At 37.0% G+C, this 25,542-nt stretch overlaps 2 protein-coding genes across 2 annotated transcripts in view; both read left to right on the top strand.

Moving 5' to 3' along the window:
- LOC308675366 (uncharacterized protein) overlaps positions 1–5,039 on the top strand; it is a gene marked incomplete at its 3' end in the record, with an annotated part of 106,079 nt that extends 101,040 nt beyond the window's left edge. The window contains exons 13-17 of the mRNA XM_081340623.1: positions 1,309–1,362; positions 1,547–1,600; positions 2,943–2,987; positions 4,256–4,309; positions 4,923–5,039. Of these exons, the coding sequence (XP_081196749.1) occupies positions 1,309–1,362; positions 1,547–1,600; positions 2,943–2,987; positions 4,256–4,309; positions 4,923–5,039 (324 nt within the window). The remainder of the gene's footprint in view (positions 1–1,308; positions 1,363–1,546; positions 1,601–2,942; positions 2,988–4,255; positions 4,310–4,922) is intronic.
- Positions 5,040–12,717: 7,678 nt separating this feature from the next.
- The window catches only part of COL5A2 (collagen type V alpha 2 chain), a 53,190-nt gene continuing 40,365 nt past the window's right edge, over positions 12,718–25,542 (top strand). Inside the window, exons 1-7 of the mRNA XM_081345581.1 lie at positions 12,718–12,765; positions 18,135–18,233; positions 20,133–20,177; positions 20,265–20,363; positions 21,614–21,667; positions 23,635–23,742; positions 24,981–25,034. Of these exons, the coding sequence (XP_081201707.1) occupies positions 12,760–12,765; positions 18,135–18,233; positions 20,133–20,177; positions 20,265–20,363; positions 21,614–21,667; positions 23,635–23,742; positions 24,981–25,034 (465 nt within the window). The 5' untranslated portion in view covers positions 12,718–12,759. The remainder of the gene's footprint in view (positions 12,766–18,134; positions 18,234–20,132; positions 20,178–20,264; positions 20,364–21,613; positions 21,668–23,634; positions 23,743–24,980; positions 25,035–25,542) is intronic.

Genomic DNA, 25,542 nt, shown 5'->3' with positions numbered 1-25,542 from the left:
AATGACTAATCATTAATCTCAAGCCATTTCAAAGACCTGTAAAAGTTAGATTTGGCTTTCTGGCAAGTTTTGGAAATCAGCATATCTGGTGAATGATCTGCCCTGGGGAAAAATGAATAGAAAAGCTAAGAAGACACTTAAAATCAAGCCCTTTCAGTTAGTGTAATGCCTTTAGTTGCTTTCTGATCAGGATCACAGGAGAGGAGAGGTTTCCATTTACTAAATGGTGCTTTTCCCCATACGCTTGAAGGAATCATGTCTGACTGTGAGAACTAAAAGCCTTTCACAGGAGATTATAGAACAAAGTTTGCCATTTCATTCCCCCCCCCTCTTTTTTGAGATTATAACCTGCTGTTTCCTTTGAAGCTTTTCAAAGTTATTTTTTTATTTAAGCATAAGCAGTGAAATTTGTATATAATTTTGCATCCCCAAACTAAGATTTTGTAATGTAGAAAGCTCAGGTATGCATTATACTTATGCCAGAATGTTAATTTGTGGTTTCTACAAATACCTGTTTATTTACCTTTTAAAGTTAGTTACCTCCCTTCTTTATTTTATCTGTAGACCTCTTTCTTTTTTGCTTTGCCAAGTACCTCAACTCTTCTCCCATCCTTCAACTGTTCTATAATTCTTAGTTTCAGTGGGAGATGCAAAATCATATGTTATGTTTTCCAGTGTTTTTGTATCTCAACCCTCATACATCAATTTGTTGCCTATTCTTGCACCAAGTAATTAATATTTTCCCATTCTCATCACATAAAGAACCCAGTATAAAAAGTTGGACTGGCCTTCCTCAATTGGTATCACTTCCAGGATTCTGAAGGTTAAAATGTGATGGATTATATATTACCATCCTTGCATCTGGGAACTTAATAATTCTGCCCTTATCGTCTCCATTTTGAATTTCCTTGTCATCCATGCATATTCAAAAGAAGAAGAAAAAAACGCTTTACCAAATGCTCTTTATGCACATTATGTTGTATGTAATTTTACTTTAAATAGCATACACTTCCAGGAAGAGGGGAGATTCCTTACTGCACAAACGTGCTGGACAATTAAAAAATGCCAGGCACTCGGTCCCCTCGTTGTTATGTTAAGAGGCCACAAAGAAGATAAGAGTCGAGAGAACCACGTTTATCCCTGCATACCTTTCTTACATGCAAAGTCTATACACAGTTCAAATGACTGTAGGCAAGTTGTATGTGTGGATAGATAGGTAGTACAAACATCTATACTATGGGGACAGGAAGGAGGAAATGAAGCGACTTGTGTCATTATATAATTGTGGATTTTCTCATTCTGCTTCAGGGAGCTCGAGGTTTTCCTGGTACACCAGGTCATCAAGGTCTAAAGGGCCCTAGAGTAAGTATGAAGATATCTTCTTTCCTAATGAAAGAGTTGATATTTATTCTCTTGCTATTTTTTAAATCTTTGCTTCCTTTTTCACTTTGTTCAGTGAATATGACTTCAAAATTATTTGTCTGTTTCTTTTACTGGGCTTAATATGCCACTGCAATTGCTCAGTGGATTTATATTTATGTCATAGGGAGAAAAGGGACGTGATGGCCCTAAAGGTGAAATTGGAGCCCTTGGATCTAAGGTAAAAAAATTGTTTTTGACCATATAGTAAAATAGTATTGCTGCAACTTGCTATGAGATGAGTTTCATACTTTTAGAGAAGTTATGGAAGAAATCTTAATTTAGTGGCCAAACCTACTATGCTGCATGATGTATTTGCAAAAATGTATGTCAAAAATAATTATTCAGAAACGGCAGAAATCATGCAAGCAGCTAAATTTAGAGCTAAAAAAGAGACCCTGGTTTTATTATGTAGTTTCTTACTTACTTGTGCTGTACTAAGAGTAGAGAGGAGAAAACAAGTATTGACTGGAAGCCACTCAGAGTTGGTTGAAAGATGGACAACTATATAAATTGCTTTAAATAAATAAAACAAGTAAATAAAAAGTAGCCAATCAGACAAGATCCTTGAGTTCCTTATGTTTAGCAATAGACAAAGTGACAATATTAAGCATTATTGATTCTATGCAATAGAAGTAATTCTAGGAGGATTAAAAGTGAGGAAATATTCACTTTTGCTGCTTACTAGGTGCTTCATGGATGGATTTAAATAAGCTCAATTCACACATATTGTTGCTTCTTCCTGATGAAGAAGAAAGCTTTAGGGTGATAGATTTACTTTATCCTTGTGTTAATTTAACTGCCTTCTTTAATCTAGATAAAGCCAGAAAGAACTATAGGTCATCAACGTTTGCTTGTTGCTAGGTGACAAAAATATTGCAGAGGAACTAGCAGAAGGATGTTCACAATGTTGCAAGGTTAGATGAAATTCAGACATGAGAGATATTGGCAGAATGAGTACACCCTAACATGACTTTATTTCATCCTACAGTTCATGGACCAAATGTAGCACTGAGAGCCATTTTCATCTGGTCCACAGCTGTCTAGCCTGTGGGATAACTAGGCTTTTAAAAAGTTTTCATTGGCAACAGTGGATACCTTTTAAAAATATAACTCTCCATTTGGAGAGAACTGGTATGGAATAGATTCCTGAGAAGAAAGAACCATCCCTTCTCGGATATTTAAATCTGTCCTCAAGAATCCCTCACACTCACAAGGCAATCTAGTGTGAACAATACATTTCATGTATATATTAGAGGCTGCCATGGCTGGATCAGTAGAAAGAGAAGCAGAAGCCATCAAAATGATACAACAAAACCTCACAAATATTGAAGCAACAAAATCGGACAATTCACTTGGAATAATTTCCAACTACCTTCTATTTGGAATATATATTACATTACAATTTAATTTCATTACATGATGAAGGGATTGTTGCAAGGTGTCTAGTTTCTTTTTGCTTTGTTGCTGATATGTGGGTCCCTAAGTTTGAATAAACTGTTTTTTTTTCACGCAATGTATAGGGTGAATCAGGTCCATCAGGGCAGATGGGTGCAACAGGTCCTATGGTGAGTGTATCATATTCATTATTCACAATTGTTTTCTTTTTTCTTCCTGTAGGGTTTTCTATTATGGTATAAGTGTAGTTTTAGTCTAATTACTGAAGAAATATCTTTAGCAATTTTATTTCTTCATTCAGCTGTCTTGTTCAGTTGCTCTTGTTTTAGACCCCAAGGTCATAAAATTAGTTGGGATGGCAGTCAATACCAGTTGCCAGCTGCCATCCAAACTGCAAGAAAATTGAGCAAAGGGGTGATATTTTTTAAGGTGAAAAAAGTTAATACCCACAGGAGCTATGCTAGCAGTTTGTTTCCTATAGAAACAGTCAGCCAGATTGAGCCTTGAAGTAGTAACTGAGAGAATGCAAGGAGACTTTGTTTTTTAAGAAAACGAAGACAATTTAACTTGTTTTCCTTACGGCAGGGAAAGAACTTTTTTCTATGAACTCAAGTTTCCCTCAGTGTCATCCATCACCACTGTTGTTGTAGGAAAAACAGATACATTATCTGGTTTTATATTATGCTTTTATATTGTAATTTATAATTACATTATAATTTATAATGTATTATGCCTCTTCTGTCATCATTGACCTTAAAGGTGATTGACTATGCTTTTCACTGTATCTGCTTATTCTTTCACATTAATTGCATTTAATTGAAACTGGATGTGATGATAGGATGATGATAGATTGTCTTATCCTTTATGCACCTGCCTAATAATTAACACCAAATTGGAGATGCCATACTTGCTATACATTGCTTTAGAACAGGGGTGTCAAACTGCCGGCCCGCGGGCCGGACACATCACCAGGAAACCACACCCACCCCATTGCTAGCAATGAAGAAAAAGCTTTAATACATTGCATGACATCATGTGATGTTGCAAGTTTGACATGTCTGCCTTAGAAGATTATTCTCAGCACAGGCACCTATTAAGGAATTTTCTTTGCGTTTTCCTATCTGGTCCTTTCATAGAGAAAAATGTATGACACAACAAGTTTACTTCATAAGCGAGAGAAGAAAAGGGTTCTGTCTTATTTGAAAGATATTTTAAATTCCATTTCCTGAACTCTTTGGGTGTGTCTGTATGTTTACCTAAGATTCACTGAACTTTTATTCTTTTTATGTTGACTGCCCAGATAATATTTGTTTTGGGGTGGATAAAGGAAATTATCGGTCAGTCATGACTTAAGTTGGGGAGAATTACAAGCAGATGATCTCCACTTCCTATTTAACTTTGGACTAATATCTTTTTCTTTTGGTATTATTGACTCCAGGGCCCCCGAGGGATGGCCGGAGAAAGAGGACGAATTGGACCACAAGGCGTTCCAGTAAGTAATTATTTTTTGTACAATAACATAGATAAAGCCAGTAACATTGTTGAACTAGCTTGTTCAATCATGCCTACTCAAATAGGCCTTTGCTTGCTGTTCACTTTAAACCTGTCTTCTAGTTAAAGGCTAATTTAGGAAACACTCAGTTTTAGCCAATTGCACTAACAAGCAATGAAATGGCATTGGAAATTTCCAATGGCTTTTTAGAACCCTTATGTAGAAATAGAACAGCAGTTATCAGGGCTGACCTATATGAAAATAGCAGCTGAGAACAATCTGAAACACATTGAAGAAGAAAACTGCTTCTGTTCAGTTCAAAACAAATACGTTCCCCTGAAGAGGTTAAGAAGAAAACGGGATGACTTTTCTATGCCAAGTTATTTCCAAGGAAATGTGCTTAACAGCTCCAGTCTTACTTGCATGAAGACTTTGTAACCAATGAGAAATCAACCTCTCTCTTGAGTTACATGTGTGGTGATGGAGTCCCTCTGTTCCTAATAGAAACTGGTGGTAGATTTCCTTGATATCCCTTTTAGCAATTAATATCACTTTGGAAATCGTGGTCGTATAATCAGACTTCTGTCTATAACCTTTTTTCTTTATTTCTTAGGGGGCACGTGGTTCACATGGTATGCCTGGGAAACCAGGGCCAGCAGTAAGTATCTCTATGGAATCTTCATTTTCTTTAAGTGGATTTGGCAGATCTGCAATTTATAACACCAAGTAATTTATTAAGATATTTTACAGAACCATGCTCTCAACAAAACAGTACTCTTTACTTTTGGTCTTGGACTGTAAAACCTGGATTTCAGTCGCCACTATGGCATTTACTGGTGACATTGGGCCAGTCACTCTCTCCTAGTGCAAAGTATCTGATAGACTTGTGGTGTCCTTCCTTCCTTCCTTCCTTCCTTCCTTCCTTCCTTCCTTCCTTCCTTCCTTCCTTCCTTCCTTCCTTCCTCTTCCTTCCTTCCTTCCTTCCTTCCTTCCTTCCTTCCTTCCTTCCTTCCTTCCTTCCTTCCTTCCTTCCTTTCTTTCTTTCTTTCTTTCTTTCTTTCTTTCTTTCTTTCTTTCTTTCTTTCTTTCTTTCTTTCTTTCTTTCTTTCTTTCTTCTAGATTGTTCAACCCCAAACATTAAATATGAGAAACTAAGAAAACAATTTAATAAATACTACTTTAACTAATAGTATCACAACAACAACAATGGATAATCACATCCAACCTTGGGGGGGGTGTTTAATAGTATTGAACATGTTGGAGAACCCTTACCTACACTTACTCCACTACCGTCTGTAAACACATGGAAAAATAGGTTAGATGTCCTTTAAATGTTCCTTTAAAATGTTTTCTTTGGGTAATGGAAATTAGATATGAGGATAAGACAGTTACTAAAGTTTGCCAAAAAAAATGTAGAATTTTAAATTTAATTTTTTGTTCAGAAATGCAAAAAAGAAAGGAGAACTAAGAAACCACTTTATTTCTTGCATAAACAAGACAATGAACAAGCTGTTAATTACATTTTCTGGCAAAACAATTTCTAAGTATGTTCAGCACTTCCACAAACAATATCTTACATATAACAGTTGATGGGAAGCCTCTGCAGGCATCGGGAACAGTTGACCAACCAAATTCAGGACCAAAACCTATAAAATATTCATTTAACCTAGATTATTTATTTACTTCTTTGTGAAGTAGAGGGAAAAGAAAGAGCCAGTTTTATGTAGTGGTGAACGTGCTGGCCTAGAAACCAGGAGACATTGAGTTCTAGTCCTGCCCTAGGCATGAATGATGGATGGGTGCCTTAGGGCCAGTCACTCTCTCTCAGCCCAATCCCCTCAAAGGGTAGTTGTTGTGGGAGAAAAGAGGAGGAAGAAGCATCATACATTTGCCATCTTGAATTATTTATAAAGTAATACAGGCGGATAAAAATCTAATAAATAATTGAAAATAGAAAAAAATGTAACCAATCAGACAGGAGCCTTGAGGATCCTCATGCTAAGTAATTGACAAAATGCCACTATTATTGGCTATCCAACAGATGTACAAGAGTTAAGATTGAGGAAGCATCCAGCTTTACTATTCGTTAGTTCCTTTCTGGAAATATTTAAACAAGCTCAACTCATACCTACTGTTGCTTCTTCCTAATAAAGAAGAAATGTTTAGTGGAATGTACCTACTTTACTCTTGTATTGATTCCACCAATTTCTTCACTCTAAATATATCCTCTTGTTCATAGACCAGATGTAACATTGAGGGCTGTTTCCATCTGGCCCACAGCTGTCTAGTTGTGTAAAACAACTAGGCTTTTAAGATGTTTTTATTGGCAGCAGTGGACAACTTTTAAAGCCATAATTGCTGTGTGCAGGGAGACATTGGGGAAAAAACACATCTCTAGAGAAGAAAGGACCATCCCTTCTTGTGTACTGAAATTTCTCTTCAAAAGACACCCACCCCCACAAGGCAATTAAGTCTTCAAATGTGAGCCTCTCAATGTACTCAATTCTCTTTCCAAAATTGTCTCATCATGCCATAGTGAGGCCTTTTTAAAGCCTCAGCCTGATGACCAAAGGAATCTTTTCTGGATGTGCATGTTAGTGGGGTGAACATGGGTGCATTATGAGCATTGTCATCACTGCATTCTAAGGACCTGATCCACTTTAGATGTAATACAGAGGTCAGATTGATGTTCAGATAACCAGTAGAAAGCTTGTAAGTTAATATGATGGAAGCTGCATTTTTTTTTAAAAAAAATGTGGAGTACCTCCAAGCAGGTCCTAGCGTTTGTCACAGCAATCACCATGCTTAGATCTTTTTTCCCTCCTTTCTGCCTTCCAAGTTAATATGTTGTTAATTATGTCCAGAATGGATTTGGCCATGAATCAGTAATGTTAACCTAATAACCATTATTTTATACTTTGTGAAAGAAAAAAAAATTAAATGGCAAAACAAAGGAAATACATGGTAAACTAAAATATGTGGATATGTACACATATACACATGACTGATAATCATTAGCGTTAGATAATTCCAAATTAAACTGCTTTCATCTGTCTCCAGAGCTGGCTGAAGCAGAGTCAGCCAATGGGCATATTCGTAAGGTCAGGAAAAAAAACTAAGTGTGTTGGCTAGAGTGAGTCATATTGTCACTGAACAAATATGCCAGTAGAAGAAAATTTACATTAATGTGTGAATGACTGTTAAAATAAGAGAAGGATTGGGAAATTTGAAGCAAATGTGATTTGAGCATAAGGAAACAGAACATCACATTCAGAAGTATTTAATTGTTTCACTTCCTGTGGTTTGTCTCCATTTTATCTTCTATCTATTTTCTGATCTTTTCCCAACAGCAAATCCAATGGCTACTGGGCTTGTCCAAATCTTCTTCTTAAGGTTCCTAAGGAACTTTTCCCCTAAAACTGACTTTTTTGGTAAATCACTGCAAATCCTGGACTTTCCCTAGATCGGTGTTTCTCAACCTTGAGAAATTGAAGATATGTCAACTTCAACTCTCAGAATTCTCCAGCATGGAATTCTGGGAGTTGATGATAGACATTGTCAAGTTGCCAAGATTGAAAAATACTGCTCTAGATCTATTCTATTTGTGCCCAAATATTGGTCGTAGAAATACCCAGAGGCTACAAATGGACTTCATTGTTAATATACATATATACATACATACATACATACATACACAGACATACTCAAACACACACACACACATATATATACAGTGTATATATATATATATATATATGTATATGTATATGTATATGTATATGTATATGTATATGTATATGTATATGTATATGTTTATGTATATGTATATGTATATGTATATGTATATGTATATGTATATGTATATGTATATGTATATGTATATGTATATTATATATATAAACATTGCAGCCTATCCCTCACATGAATGTAAGCTGAATTTATGGTTCAAGTGAATTTGAAACATATAACCAAACACTAGCATTCGAGTCAGGCCTATCTTCGGTCTTGCTTCAAAACATATTCTTCTAGGTGTGAAAGTGTGTAAAATTCAGTAGCAAAATGAAGGAGAATAAGTTAAATCTCCCTTCTCTGGTAAGATGTTCTTGATCTGGATTAGGAATCTGAGCTATCCATAGGCTACAGGGTTCAACTAATGCACAGTGTTTTATCTACTGTCTAATTTGACACTCAGTTGACTAAATTTGCTGTGTTGTTTCTTTTTTTTTCATTTCCCTTTTGGGATTTCATTATTGTTATTCCCCTAAATCCTTTGTGTGTGGACTGTGCTTTTTTGCCTCCAGCTTTCTAAAGGAAGACTCAAATGGCTAATAACTTGAAAGAAGATGAGATTTTGCAGGGATGGTTTGAATAAAATTCAACACAAGGCCAGAAAACAAATAATTTTCCCATAGCCAATCATTTCTGGAACAAATCATTCTTCCTATTAAGATTGCCAGGAGACATATCCTTTACCTGGGACAGTATTTTATATTGGAATATGCATCTTGTTCTTCAAGAAGAGCCCAGTCAGCCAAGGAAAAGAAAAAGAAATCACAGGGGACTAGTGAACATTTGAAAGGATTTGGAAAAGTTTATGATTGCTACACAACACTGTCCAGAGATTGCTTAAGCATTCTATCTGTTAGAATAGCCAAACAAATAAAAAGCATTATATAACCCAAATAGAAATCTTTCTCTATTTGGAAGCCAGAAGAATTGACCTACGATGCTACATAGGGCTATATGTCCCTGCTACACGCTCTGCTAAATTACTAATTCCCACCACACTGTCTATGCCCTAGGACAGGGGTCAGCAACCTGAAACAGTGAAAGAGCCACTCGGAACTGGTTCCCTCACAAAAGGAAAAACTGGGAGCCGCAAAAAATGTGTGCGCATGCACGTACATACGCACATGCGCAGAACAGGATTTGACTGAAGAGTGGAGCCAAGGCGAGATATGCACCTACCCTGCATATTTGAATTGATTGGTTGAACTTTTTTAGTCCCACTTTTTTTTTGGACTGCACGTGGCAGAGGACTGGGAGCCACAGGAGACGGCTGAAAGAGCCGCATGCGGCTCCAGAGCCGCAGGTTGCAGACCTGTGACCTAGGATGTCAAACTACCTAGTAGGACTGTATTACCTATTATCCTTCTCATCTTTTCATCTTTCCTATTACCTATTTCCTTAGCTTCTTATGACTAAAACATAAGACTATTGCCTTTATTTAGTATCCTATTATGATTTATGTTGTTTGCTTAGTAAGTATCCTATGACTATCAGTGAGTTTGTATCTTATAATTTATGATGAATGTATTTTATGATTTTGATCATGATTTATCACTTGTTGCTTGTATGGACACTGAGATCTTATGCACTGGAGACAAATTCCTTGTGTGTCCAATCACACTTGGCCAATAAAGAATTCTATATTCTATTCTAAAAAAGGATATTCTTCTTTTCTGTAGGAGAAATAAATAGTAGCACAGACTCTGTCCAATACTTATATTCAAGTTAAAACTGGCTAGTATGATGTACGTGTTTGATTATTGTCCATGGACTGCATTGTCTTGAAAGTGATATACAGTGATACTAAGTTCTGCTAATGACTCTGATGTGTGATTCTTCATTCAAGAAAACATGGAATGCAACATTTCCTATTATACCTCTGCTCCAATCTTTGGATGGAACTTGGCACATCCTTTGCAAGCGCTGAACAGTACTAAAGATTTGTTCTCCCTCTCCGCAACTTGACTTGCACTGACATTCAAGCACTAAGAAATTCAAAGTCACTAAGTCTATGTTGTGAAAGTGAAATATTTAAGGAGAATGGTCAATCCAATTCTGTCTCCTTTTCATTTCTACAGGGGATGTATGAGTGGCCTCAGGTCAGGAATGGTTAACATTTTCATTGGATTCTTTTTTCACATTTCTTTATGAATGAATATAGAATATATTTTTTCAATGTGGAAAAAAGTGAAACTGACAGATGTCTCAGCTGACTCAGCTCCCAAGTTTGAAGATTCCATACTTCAAACACTGACCATTGAGCTTAATTATTATTATTATTAATTTAATTTGTATACCGCCCTTCTCCCGAAGGACTCAGGGCGGTGAACAGGGCAATACATAATAAAAAACAAGATACAAAAATTAAAAAGTAATTAAACAGCAATGCCCGTAATAAATTAGTACTCATTAAAAAGTTAAAACCGATTTATAAAACCCAACCCCATCCCATCAGGCCAGGCCAGCTTGCTCAAAAAGGTAGGTTTTGAGATCGCGCCGGAAGGAGCGGAGGTCAGGCGCCATCCGGAGCTCGACCGGAAGATGGTTCCATAAATCCAGCACGCCCACAGAGAACGCCCTCCCCCTGGGGGCCACCAGTCGGCATTCTTTGACCGGTGGCACCCTGAGGAGGCCCTCTCTGTGGGAGCGTACTGGGCGGAGGGAGGTTGACGCCGGCCGCAGGTGCTCCCCAAGGTATTCCGGACCCATGCCATGTAGGGCTTTGTAGGTCATTACTAACACCTTGAATCTCACCCGGAAGACAACTGGAAGCCAATGCAGCTCGCGGAGCAGAGGTGTAACATGGGAGTGTCGGGAAACTCCCAACACAACTCTCGCGGCTGCATTCATACAGAAGAACAGTAATAGTAGAGCTCCATTAAAGTGTCTTATTAGAGTAGAAGACAAACATATTTGTATGTTGCTCTGTTGCTGCCAAAAGCATTTTGTCTAAAGTGAATCAAAATTAGCAGAACAACAAAAAAGAGTACCACTTGGGTTAATGTAATATGTCTGACCTTTAAACCATTAACTGGCATGAAGGGTAAGGAGCAGATTAGGACTTTTTCATAAGGAAGGGAGATTTAAGTTTTGCTCTGCCATGATCCAGATTAGAATACTTTCTTTTCCTGTAACCACATAGAGGAAATCTTTGGTAGCAGCATAGACTTTCAACCATTTGCAGAAAGCATTCATCATCCCTTTTTAGTGTTGCTTAAAAACATGGCATGGCCAAGGGACAAAACTGCTCAAAGTAAAATCCCAATATACCTCTTCTGCACCAGCTCTTGGCTAAGGGGAAAAAAAAAACAAAAACAAAACAGCTTTACACTATCAAACTATGTGATGGCATGCTGTAAACTTTTGTAAAATTTCCCCTTCAGGATTTCCCCCCCTTAATATTCAGGTAACTCATTCATCTAATCCTTTCTTAGTTCTTTGAAACTTTGCATTATAATCTGTGCCTTTGGGGTTTTCACTGTCTTGAGACTGTTCAAGTTATATGGCCTTCACTTTTATTAGTAGTATTATTTCCCACATAAGTGACTATTTGTTAAACTGAAGCAGAAAACATTATTTTTCAAAATCTATGTTGTCATTTGTTGTCATCCTGAGAAAACAGGATCAGGGTAGATAAGCCTGCCATTTTCACTTTCTTCTACAACCATTTAAAAAAAATCACTTTTTTTTTGTTCGGCCTATAAATTGGTGGATTTTTGTCATGTTCTTTTACAGAAATTAACAGGAACAATGCTTGCTTTCTATATCACCCAAATTTGGAAGCTGCATTAGTTCCCAGCATGGAAAGCGGTCAAGCTCTTCTTCTTTCAGTGTGCTTGTTGGTCAAGGACCAGGAATTAGTCTGATAAAAGCAGGTGACAATCCTGATCCAATGACTGATTGACTGAATGCGCAGATGCACTGAGTTAAATCCTTAACAGAGAGATTTGTCACTTTCACTTTGTCCCACATTAAAAAACAAATGTCTACATTCATTCTTAAAGAAATGTGAAAAGAGAATCCAATGAAAATGTTATCCATATCTGACTTGAGGGTAGTCATTCCATGCACAGAACTTTTCTGGGCATGAAAGAACATACCATTCCATTGCATTGCTAAATATTAGTAATAAAATTATAGCCGAAATCTTACCATTCCTTTTCCACAGGAAAGCTGTACATGAAATAAGCATTTTATTTCTATATATGTTACTCCTTAAAGCTCCCTTCCGCACTGAGAATGATAGAATAGAATAGAGCTGGAAGGGACACCTTGGAGGTCTTCTAGTCCAGCCCCCTGCTCAAGCAGGAGGACCTATACCATTTCAGACAAGTGACTGTCTAGCCCATGGGTAGGCAACCTTGGTTCTTTTATGACTCATGGACTTCAACTCCCAGAATTCCTGAGTCAGCTATGCTGACTCAGGAATTCTGGGAGTTGAAGTCCATGAGTCATAAAAGAGCCGAGATTGCCTACCCCTGGTATAGCTTCTTCTTAAAAATCTCCAGTGATGGAGTGCCCACAATTTCTGAAGGCAAGAATGTTTTAATTCATGCTCTTGCAAGAATATTTAAAGGATTTTCTCACTGATACTCAACATCTCTTCTTTGTAGGGTCCTCTTGGTATAGCTGGTTCACCAGGTTTTCCTGGCATACCTGGCATGAAGGTAAGTGGTTTTTTTTTAAAAAAAATATTAATTGGTTATGGATTAATTGGCGATAGCCCTTGATCAGCCTGGACTGATCCTCAAATCGGCTTACTTAGTACTTGAATAGAAAGTCAACAAGAAATGCAGGCTAGGCAGAGATTTTTTTAAAAAAAAAACTTACAGAAGATGATAATATAATTTTTCAATATTGCAGCTAAGAAACAAGATATACATGTCCATACAGACATCAGGAACAGAACTCAACTTGTAGGAGACTTTATCTTCATGCAAATGGTGTATTCCATGGAAGAGCCAGTTTGAGATAATGATTAAGGCATCAAACTAAAAAGCCGGAGATTGTGAATTTTAATCCCATTTTAGGCACAAAGGCAGGTGGGTGACCTTGGTCAATCATTCTCTCTCAGCCCTGGAAAATAGGCAAGGGGAAACACTTCTGAAATCTTATCAAGAAAACTGCAGGAATTTGTTCAGGCAGTCCCCAGGGGTCAATACTGACTTAAAGGGGCACACCCACACACATGGATACGTTCCATAGTGAGAATGACAGTAGGAAATAAGATTGCTCATAATTAAAGCCTCTTAATTTAGAAATTATTCCTCTGATGTTATAAACTGTTCCGTTGATTAACTGTTCTAACTATCAAGAAATTCCTCCTTAGTTCTAGGTTGGATCTTCCCTTGATTCGTCTCCATCCATTGGTTCTTGTCTTATTCTCAGTTGCTTTGGAAACCCTTCTTCTTTATGGCAGCCCCTTAGATATTGGAATATTGCTATCGTGTCATCCCTAGTCCTTCTTTTCTCTAGACTAGCCATATCTAGTTCCTGCAACCGTTCTTCATATATTTTAGTCTACAGGCCTTTAATCAGCCAACTAGATATATCCAATTCTTGCACCCATGATCTTTTCAACAGAATAATAGAGTTGGAAGGGACCTTGGAGGTCTTCTAGTCCAATCCCCTACTCGGGCAGGAAGCCCTATACCAGGGGTCAGCAACCTGAAACAGTGAAACAGCCACTCGAAACCCTCACAAAAGGAAAAACTGGGAGCCACAAAAATGTGTGCACATGCGCGTACATGCACACATGTGCAGAACAGGGTTTGACTGAAGAGTGGAGCCAAGGCGAGATATGCACCTACCCTGCATATTTGAATTGATTGGTTGAACTTTTTTAGTCCCACTTATTTTTTTGGACTGCACATGGCAGAGGACTGGGAGCCGCAGGAGACGGCTGAAAGAGCCGCATGCGGTTCCAGAGCCGTGGGTTGCAGACCTGTGCCCTATACCATTTCAGACAAATGGTTGTCCAGTCTCTTCTTAAAAACTTCCAATGCTGGAGCATTCACCACTTCTGGAGGCAGGTTGTTCCACTGATTAACTGTTCTGACTGTCAGGAAATTTCTCCTTAGGTCTAGGTTGCTCCTCTCCTTGATTAGTTTCCATCCGTCGCTTCTTTTCCTTCAGGTGCTTTGGAAAATAGCTTGACTCCCTTTTCTTTGTGGCAACCCCATAGATATTGTAACACGGCTATCATGTCACCCCTCATCCTTCTCTTCATTAAACTAGACATGAAAAAGACTAGGGGTGACATGATAACAGTTTATCATATTCAGATTTTGGAAAAGAGGAATAAACCCTCCCAGGGATCCCACTTTTAGGAACATGTATTCAGTAGATATGAATGAATTGATAGAACCTTTAGTTAATTTATTTCTCATGATCTAGGTCTAGATCAGGGGTGTCAAACTCAATTTCATTGAGGGCCACATCAGCATTGCGTTTGCCCTCAAGGGGCCGGGTGGGTGTGGCCTGGGTGGGTGTGGCCTACTGGGTGGGCGTGGCCAGCTTTACATCATTCGCATCAAGGGTGCCTATGGGGACCTGGGCAGGAGTGGGACAGATCTGAGGGTCTCTGGCAGAAGGAGGGTCTCTGGGCCAGGGCCAAGGCAGTGGGGGCCATTCCCTCACTGTTTCCAGGATGGCTTCGCGGACCACATGAAACCACTTCACGGGCCGGATCTGGCCCCCGGGCCTTGTGTTTGACATGTCTGGTCTAGATTGATTCTCCTGTTTGCCAGGATTTTGAATGATTTGGGGGAGAGTCAACATTACACAAAGAGTAAACAAGGGTTTATTATCAGTTCCTAAAACTTGGTTTGTACAGGACTGATTAAGCCTGAGTTCCGACAAAATGCCATTTGTTCAGCATTTATTTACTGGCCCTGAGACCCCAAATGACCTATTACTGCTACATCTTTTTTAACTAGTAGGAGGACAAGCCAAGCAGGAGATATTAGCATGCAGAAAACAGTGTTGTTTTATGAGAATATTGCCCTGAACTCCCCACTTAAATGAACTGTGCAAAAAGTATGTTAGTCAAGTATTTTGTTGTAGCTCCAGATGTGGATGGATGTAATTTGAAATAGGAGATGGGCGTGAACCAAGGACAAGCAAGTATATCACATGTACTCCAGTTATGAAGTGAAGAGGCCTGTTTCTGAGATAGTCACGTAGAGATAATCAGTTAGATGAAATAAATTTTACTTCCCAATATATCTTTTTATTTATTTTTTACTATTGTAAATGTGATGTTACTTATTTGCACAGATCTGGTTGCAACATCCCTTAGGAAGCTGAAACAGCTGGAAATGCAATCTATTTAAATGGATGTTGGCAGTGCTTTTTGGATGCTGTACCACAGCATAATAAATAGCAGAAAACCTGAGAACAGCCAGAATTTATTACTCATTTATATGGTGTCATTAACTGTCTGCTTCTCATGGAGTGTTAATGCCTCTCCTCCCAGCTTCAATGACTAAACAAAATTGACAAGAGAGAGCTTATTTAGTGTAAAAAAATTGGAATAGAAAAAAATATTCCCTGACACTGGAGGATCTTCCATGGGTTGGCATTGCAGTTCCCAAAATTTCCAGCCAGGGGTGCTGCTAGCTGGGAATTTGGGGAGTTGCTGGCCTCACACATTTGAAAGTGCAGGTTGGGAAAATCTGCCCTAAATAAATTGTCTTATTTAATAGATTTCTTTAGCTGCTCTTGAATACCAGAAGCAGATTATTCCCTATTCCTCTAGATGGGATGTTTGCATGTGAGGGAGTGAAGTTAGGGTTGCTGTCTGCTCTTTTCAAAAATAGCTTTTCCCTTGTTGTTGAGGAAGGTGTGTTCTAATCAAGTATTGTGTACAGATCTGCTGTGTTGTGTTGTGTCAACTCCTTGCAGAATACAGAAACTCACATTGAACATAACAAACCGTTGTGATAGAAAAGGGAACCTGGCCATTTTCTTTTCTCAACCTCAGAAATGTAAGATGAGTGGATTTCAACTCTCAGAATTTGGGAATGCTGACAGGAGAATTCTAGGAGCTGAAGTCCACATATCTTAAATTTGACAAGGTTGAGAAACCCTGATGTAGGCCCAGACAGCAGTGTACAGCTGAAGTCCTCAATTAGACCCTCCAAATCTTGGTTGATTTTGAAAACCTAAGGAAAGTTAGCTCTTGTTAGAAACAGATAAGGAGAACACAAGAAAACTACAAGGCTATAGACTGAACTGGGAAGTTTGTTTGTTTTTTTAAAAAAAAGGAAGAAGGAAATTACATAACTTTTGTATTCTTACCAAGGAAACAATGTGTTCATGGAGTCACCAAAAGTTGAGCTTGACCTGGAGGAGACTAGCATTTATACTGTAAAATATGTTCCCTGGGAATGTACAATGAGAAAGCAGACTGTAGCCATAACTACTCCTAGATTGTGCATTGCACTATTTTTTCCTATTAAACAAGACTCCAAAGGTAAAGCAGGCTGGTAGAAGAGCTGAGGAGAAATTTTTGTTTCATTGTTTTTTGCTCTCTGAGAATTTTTAAGAGCTAAATTTCTGAGGTGCAATCTGGCAATCATTGTAGGATTTGGTCACTTATATCATGTAGTTAAAGTTCTTGGATTTGCTATCAATTATATTTATGTCTCTTCTCCTAGACATTCTTTATCTTTGATATGTGAAGAAAGGTGTACCAATGTATTTTTGTGGGAAAGTGTAATAATAGTTGTTGGATTGAAGTTTTCTGTGCCTTGAAATGATGAAATCCTATGCAGCATAGCAAACATTTGTTAACCATAGTCTTGGAGAGAAAGGATAAAACTAATAAGTCCAATAGATGTATTATGTATTTACAGTTGGCAATTCTCACTGAAGAAGAACTTAATTGCCAGGGCTGTAATTTAGTGAATCAAATAATAACTTCTCTAAATATATATAATAAAGTAACCCCAAACATTAACAAATGTCTAAAGGAAAGGCATAACTTTTCTGTTTTTTATTTATTTGATCAATAGAATGATATTAAATTACATTAACAATCACCACATACTTCCATAATCCTATCTCCAATTTATTAATAGCATGTCATTAACACAATTTGTCTATGAATGCCATAGATAGAGCGTATGAGCCTTTTATATGGCTCCCAGTCCCATTTTTGTAGTTCCAGGAATCTTCCAAAATCATCATGCCAAAATTTTACAGTAAAACACTGAATAACAATAATAGTTTTAATATGTTTTTAGCCAAACAATGTCTGGTTACAATGTCTCCAGTGGGTTTCTCATACCTATTTTAATTAAACAAATTACTATGCAAAGGTCATTCTTCAAAAAGAGCCATCAGTTCTATCTCAGCTCCCATCTGATTATGGTGTCACATCACCCACAGATCCCCGTGGTCTTTAGCAGAAAAAAAAAGTAAAATGAGGAGGAGGAGGAGGAGGAAATGAGGAAGAGAAGGTAGCAGCAGTAGCAACCAAGTTTAGACATAAAATAGTGGATTGTCTATTACACTAATTTCAATATACAAAAATTATTTATCTCATTGTATAAGGAAACGCCTTGAATTCACTTTTTCAAAAGTAACTTGATTTTATAATGTAATAGAACAAAACAGTTCAACAGAAAAGGGGAAAAAACCCAGTTTTTTTTAAAAAAAATCCCACCTAATATGGTGAATTCAGAGACTAGATATGAGTCTGAATGGACTCTTGATCAGATCATGTGACTAGGCTGAAGACATTTTATTTCTGTGCTAAGCTAAAGGACAAAATGGCAACCCACCATTCCTTATATAAAATCCAGATAGACTTCATACTTCATTAGCACCAGGGTAAGATTGTATTCCACACTTAGACTACCTAGGGAGATTCAGATAATTATGAGGACTAGTTAGGAGCAGACACTATAAATTTTAAATTCAAATAAGCACTTCTTAAAAAAAAGAACCTTAGTTAATGCGTAATATGTTTGTTAGGATGTTTATTATTAATATTGTTATTTGTATTTTCTTTTTTAATGTGGAATTTCAGGGTGAAGCTGGTCCCACAGGTGCACGTGGTCCAGAAGGTCCTCAAGGACCAAGAGGAGAAACAGGCACCCGAGGTCCCGTAGGATTATTTGGTCTTCCTGTAAGTTTTTCAAACTGTCATAAATTAAGTTTGGAGGTATTCATTGCTGACTTGCTCCTAGGCATCATTCATAAATATACAGAGATAGAAGTATAGCATGCATATGGAAAAAAAATATGCATTGTCTTCACAAAAAAGAATATGGAGAATAATTCACACAAAATCTGAAATGGACTGTAAAAAAAGGTTAAAGATAGTTGTAATCACATAATCAGAGGCACAGATTATAAAAGAGAATACTTAGCATGTCCCAGTTTTTATATCAGGGAATACCATGTTCTGTATCTAGTCACAGTGTCAAAGGACAGTCAGAAAAGGCTTGAAAGTAAAAAAACTACTTTGGCATTATGTAGCTTAAAGCAATGGTTCAATAATTTCTTTGCTTAGGATAGTCAGATATATGTGCAGTAGCTGGAAGTGTATACATCAGCCAATAAGCCTTTTCTTTGTATCTTTCCACACTGTATGCTTTTTAATGGTACTTTCCATATGGATGTATTTTTATTTGGTTTATTTTTTGCTTGGAACTAAATCACAAATTCTGGAGAAGTAGAGAATCTGAAGGATAAGCTTTCTGATCCAAATCGCTGTGCACAAAATATGAAATAGGTCAGTTTGTTTAAAAATGTAGACCAAATGAAATCTTCTGACATTCTATTACGTTGTAGAAATTGCTTAAAACTTACAGTCTTCCAGGGATCTGTAAGAGTCCCCCAGAATAGGCAAGTTCCAAAAACCTGAAACTGTTTGCATTTAAGTTGGGAGATATCTTAAGCCATTAAGACATCTAGACATTTAAAATACCTACTTTACAAGTAGTCCCTACTTAGTGACAGGTCACTTACCGATCGTTTGAAATTACAATGGGCCCCAAAGAAGGGGCCTTCATTAGTTCTGATTCCCCCTTGCATTTTGGGCCCTAAGTAATCCATTTGCATTTACAGATATTTGCAGCATCCTATGGTCAGGTGTTCAGATACCGGCAATTGCTTCCATTTTCCAACAAAAAAGCACCCATTGTGTTTTCTTTACAGTCACCATGTTTACTTAACAAATGGCACAAAAAATGTCATAAAATGATCAGGTCCATGATGGCCCAGTTAACAATAACATGAGTTACGACTCGTGTTAATTGCGGGCTCAGTTATGGTCGGTACGTCAAGGACTACTTGTATCCTTTGAAACTTCTTATCTGAAAGATGTACCCTTACCTACTTACCTTTTGGAATCTATTTCTTCAATATGTGTGCAAAGCCTGGTTGTTATATTTAATTCTTACCACTTCTTTTATGTCAGTTTTAAGCAAATAGCACCTTTAATTCATATTGCAGTGGAAATAATAAAAGATTCTGTGGCACCTTAATGACTAAACATTTTATGATGACAGTTTTTCAAACTCTATCCCATGAGAGATTATGTAATAATAAATTTGTTCATTTTTAACTAAGCCTGAATAACTGAAGTTAGGTCAGAATCTTAAGATTCTTGATATTTTTACTACATGGTTTTAGGGTAGTTGCCATCAAAGGACAGATGTCCACAAAATTCTAATCTGTGACCAACTGGAATTGATATTAAACAGCTGCCAGTGTCTATTCATCATGAAAAATACTCCAGTCTATATTGTTCAGAAATTAAATCACTTGATACATAAGAAATTGACATTTGCATGTGATCTTTCAGTCAAATAGGTACATAGGAATAACTATGCTCAGTGCTTTTTTTGTAAAAGAAAAAGGTGCCGGAACTCATACATGTCATACAACCCGCCTTGCCTACCCTACAAGGTTCCATCCAAAAAAGGTGCCGGAACTCCGTTCTGAGTGTTCTATGAGAAAAAAAGCCCTGACTATGCTTGATGGAATTGTATTAATACATATCTGTTTTGTGTTGTTTTAGGGTGCTGTAGGTACAGATGGTTCCCCAGGTACAAAAGGGCCTTCAGTAAGTAACTGCCTTAAGCAAATACTCTTTTAAAGACTTTATATTCCATTCTGTGGACATTCTTGACCATATCAATGTATCTCACAGGGATCTCCAGGAACTTCAGGGCCACATGGCTTAACCGGTCCACCTGGTTCTCCAGGACCACAAGGCAGCACAGGTCCTCCTGGCATTCGAGGACAAATGGTAATGATTTGAAACATCAGAAATGGTAAAATTTTGCATTTAATGCACATTTATTTATTTTGGGTTTTATACCCCACCATAATCCTGACAGTCAACAACAGGACTGAAGCACCCATGGTAATAATACAATTAAAACCTTTGTGGTAACTGTATAAAAACAAGGTAACAATAGTCAAACAACTGGAACAATATGTCCCAAAGGTTATTTTCCAAAAAGCAATTTGACTTTCTTGGTTTTTTTGAACATGTTTCGCTTCTCATCCAAGAAGCTTCTTCATGAAGAACTGAAGAAGCTTCTTGGATAAGAAGTGAAACGTTTTCAAACAACCAAGGAAGGTCAATTGCCTTTTGGAAAAGAACCTTTGAGACAAGCATGACCTGGATGACTGACAATCTCCATAGACTACTAGAACAGTAAATGAACAGATAGTAGCCCCCCAAATTAGTCTTCAAATACTCTCCAGAAGAAAACTAATAGAGTGGGAGGTAACCTAACTTTTCTGAATTATATTTGGAAACCTACTGTCAGTATAAGCTTGTAGTACTGGTGTTATATGGATATAGAAGTTTTCATTTGTTAAGAAAGAGGCTGCTGCTTCTTTCTGAACAGTTTCAAAGGAGCCAGCCATTAACAACTTTAAAATACTGTAATATCCAGAAAGATGCTCTGGATCACATTGTGTGATTTAGCATCTAAGAGCTGCTACTCACAAAGTGAAAAAATTCCTTTTCTGGCACAAATGTCAGTTCTCAGTTGACTTGCTAACTTAAAGAGTAACAGACTAAGAATAGGCCTATTTATTGGAACAATCACATGACTTTTACAGAAATATTTTTTTATAACTTGCAAGCCACCAGGTGCTCATGAGACTGAGGCTGGAAATTTGAAGCAAATTGAAGTGAGCCTCTTCTGTAGATAATAGTGACTAAGTGACTTGATAATGAGATGAACAAATTCTCTGGTAGTGTTTTGAATATGAAAACCAACATTTTAAACTTTTAATATTTAGCGATTGCTGACAACAACCCATATCTTCTTTATTTTCATGGAGCAAGGCTGACATATCTGCATATTATTATAATACTATTGAACAGATGATGTAGATCATACCATGGTCTCTACTGCTGAAGAAACCATAAATTTTGCCTATATTAATAAATTCTGAACAAGACATGGATTCACAAAAAATGTACTTCCTGTCACTTCGAATAACTCAGATCATTATTTTAATGGTGATATTTGCTTTCAGGGAGATCCTGGTGTTCCAGGTTTCAAAGGAGAAGCTGGGCCCAAAGGAGAGCCAGTAAGTTTTCAAAATATATTCTCTAGAAACCATCTTAATAGAATAGAATAGAATAGAATAGAATAGAATAGAATAGAATAGAATAGAATAGAATAGAATAGAATAGAATAGAATAGAATAGAATAGAATAGAATAGAATAGAATAGAATAGAATAGGAGCTGGAAGGGACCTTGGAGGTCTTCTAGTCCAGCCCCCTCCTCAAGCAGGAGAACCTATACTATTTCAGACTAGTGACTGTCCAGTCTCTTCTTAAAAATCTCCAGTGATGGAGCGCCCATGATTTCTGGAGGCAAGCTGTTCCATTGGTTAATTGTCCTCACTGTTAGGAAATTTCTCCTTGATTCCAGATTGCTTCTCTCTTTGGTTAGTTTCCAACCATTGTTTCTTGTCTTGCCCTCTAGTGCTTTGGAGAATAGTTTGATGCCCTCTTCTTTGTAGCAGCCCCTCAAATACTGAAATACTGCTTTCATGTCACCCCTGTTTCTTCTTTTCTTCAGACTAGCCAAACCCAAGTCCCGCAGCCGTTCTTCATATGTTTTAGTCTCCAGGCTTTTGATCATCTTAGTTGCTCTTCTCTGAATTTTGTCCAAACTCTCAATATTTTTTTGTGATACGGTGACCAAAATTGGCTGCAGTATTCCAGGTGTGGTCTTACTAGGGTTTAATAAAGTGGTACTAATACTTCACGTGATCTTCATTCTATACCTCTGTTTTAGCTGCTGCTGCACACTGCTGGCTCATAGTCAAGTGATCGTCCACTAGGACTCCAAGGTCCCTCTCAAAGTTACTGTTTTTGAGCCAGGTCTCGCCCAATCTGTACTTTTACCTTTGATTTTTCCTGCCTAAATGTAAAACTGCTTTTCTCCACATTAAAATTCATTTTGTTGGATAGGACCCATTGTTCAAGTGTGTCAAGATCTTTTTGGAGCTTGTCTGCCAGCTTAATGCCTCTTTACAAAATAACTTGCATGTTTCTTTCTGTTATTCAGTTCTGTCCTTAATGTTCCACCATCTCTAAGGTTTTTTCTCATTATTAATAATCCATTAATACTTATTAGAGTTCTACTTTTCTCCAGAACTTCAGAGTGACAAAAAAACAGTACATCCTCCAATTTTTCTACATCTTGTGCGGTAGTTTGAGCAGAGAAATAGTGAGTGGTTCAAAATCCTCTAGTGAGTTTCTGCGCCTGAAGTTGGATTTTAATCTGAATCTCCTTGATCCTAGTTGTAAACTTTAAATACAAAAAGTGCTGTCCCATTGATTTCTTCATAATGCAAAGGAATGCCATTTTTGGATTTTAGGTAAATAAATATGAAACTTGGCTTAAAGCTTCTTTTTTCTCTTTAAATATTTATTTGATTTAAAGGGGTGATTTGAAGAAATATTTTAAACACAGACACATATAATAATTCTTCCTTTCTTGGGAAAATAGTTGGTAATATAGCAAAGGAGTGATCCTAATTTCTCACTTCCTGTGCAATAAAGAAATCTTGGTAAAAAAATTTAAAGGACATGTCCACATGACACCACTGCTGCCTCATCTTCAGACTGCTGTGGAGGTTAGCTAGAGTTGTTTATATCTATTTATTTATATCTGTGCCCCCAAATCTATTTCATAAATATCTACAATACTAGAAAATCCATATTCACCTAATAAACTCTTCCTTGACCATTTCAAATCACTATTCATTATTCAATCATTCAACTATTATTCCAAAACTAATTGCAGAATTAATTTCTCCTAATGCAATTTGGCCAGTGTTCTCGAATAGCTATATTTTTGGAACTTATACAAGCAAAAAAGTATTTAAAAGGATGTTTGCAGAAATGATATATTTTCAAAAGCATTTTCAAGAATATAACTGGATTTTAAATGGGGCATCTGTATTTGTCTTGTGTCAATGGGAGCATGTTTGAATGATGGTTTTGTACATTTTCTTTATAAGTGTAATTATTTTTCACTAGGGTCCACATGGCCCCCAAGGACCAATTGGACCTGTTGGTGAAGAAGGAAAAAGAGGTCCTCGTGGTGATCCAGGATCAGTTGGTGCTCCTGGAACTGTTGGAGAAAGGGTAAGAATAATAAGGGCAAAAAAAAATCTTAGTAGTTTAATGGTGAGCTATCTTGGGAATAGCCCTGTTTAGTTTTGCATTGAAAGTAGAATATCCAAAAGATGTTCATCCATGGTGGCAAAACAATGGTTTGGATCTTGATTTTAGTCTCTTCAAAGTGTGCTAGATTTCTAAGTTCGCTGCTTTGTAAGAAAATCTTATCAGAATTTTTTGAATGGCATGTATGGCTTCAAGAATAAGGAAAAAATAGCATACCTCACCTTTCTATCTTTTTCTGTAATCATTCATCACAGAAAAAAATGTTTTTGAATAATTAGGATCCAATTAGCAACTTCCTCCAATGATAGTCCAAAATCTGTTGCTATAGTCACTAACATCTGAACTAATAGGATCTGAACATCCTAGAGTGATTCAACTGAGTTTGTATAATGAAAAAAACCCATTTTCTATAAAGTTCAGAACAGCAAAACAATTTTTAAAAATGAACCTATGGGACACTTGGTCCGATATGGTCACGTCATATAATTATTGTAAAAAATAAAATCTCAAATTTACCGATATCTGTAAATATCACTTGGCAAAATAATTTTGTTTTCTTTGAATCAAATTTCAGAGAAAATTGGTTTTTGTCCTTGTTCTTTCTTAGTTTTTAATTGGAGGAAGAATATTGTTTTTTTGCAATGAGCTTGTTTTCTAGCATTTAAATAAGTAATGTGGTTGGATTCTAAATATCTCCATGGTGAGCATTCAGTTTTTCAGTTTTTATTTTGTTTGTTTGCATGTATGTTTATTTATAGTGTAAGTCTCTTATTGACTAGAATAAATAATGTTGTGAAAAATTAAATTGAATGGTCATTATCATTATTATAACCTTATAACCAGGTTTCTGCATATTCTACATCATCTTCCCACAAAGATCTGTTTTTCAGATTGACAAAACACCAGCTGACATGATCAAATGCAGCATCTGGGTCATGTCTGCATTTTGACGGAGATGGCTGTAGATCTATTGGTTGCCAAAAACTTAGATTTCATAAGAAATGGGCTCACCAGCACCACTCAGATTCATGGGGGGGGTGTCTATTGGATATTGGTAATCCTTTGGCATTTTTAATTCTTTGAATTATTTTTTTCTCCAACTACAATGTATTTTAAATGTAAAAGGAAGTTTAAATGTCACAAGCATGGATCATATACAGTATATTGCTCCATGAAAAAGAATCTCTTTGTTTCCACAGGGTCCACCTGGCAACCGTGGCTTTCCGGGATCTGATGGTTTGCCAGGACCAAAGGTGAGTATAAGGAGTATTAAAATCTTTTTTAATAGTACGTATATTCGGGAAATGTAATCAAAATGATATGTACATTCGGGAAGCATGATCAAAAGCAAAATAGAGCATCATGCAAGAAATTTAATGTCATCTCCTATTTTTTTTATCATCAGAAAGTTTCTATTTAAAAAAAAAACACTCCCAGGGGTACCTCAGCTGATGGAAGGAGGCTGCCATTGGAGATTTAAGAGAGGAAATTTTGAATTTAGAAATTAGCCAAGAAACCCCTATCTGCTTATGTTGCTTTTGGTTGACCTTGCTTCCTTGATGTAGCAACTCAGCCTGAAATAAATTGTTCTGTAAGAGCTGTCATTGGGTAGCTCAGAAACTATTTTGAAATAAAACCCAAATATCCTTGAAATCCCTTCCACCCTAACATAACCCTTCTAATTATTTAATTTAATTTAATTTAATAATATTTGTATACCGCCCTTCTCCCTGAGGACTCAGGGCGGTTCACAGGGCAGAA

This window comes from Vipera berus (genome assembly GCF_964194415.1).
Source record: "Vipera berus genome assembly, chromosome: 1".
Taxonomy (NCBI): Eukaryota; Metazoa; Chordata; class Lepidosauria; order Squamata; family Viperidae; genus Vipera; species Vipera berus.
This window is presented reverse-complemented; position numbering and strand designations above follow the sequence as displayed.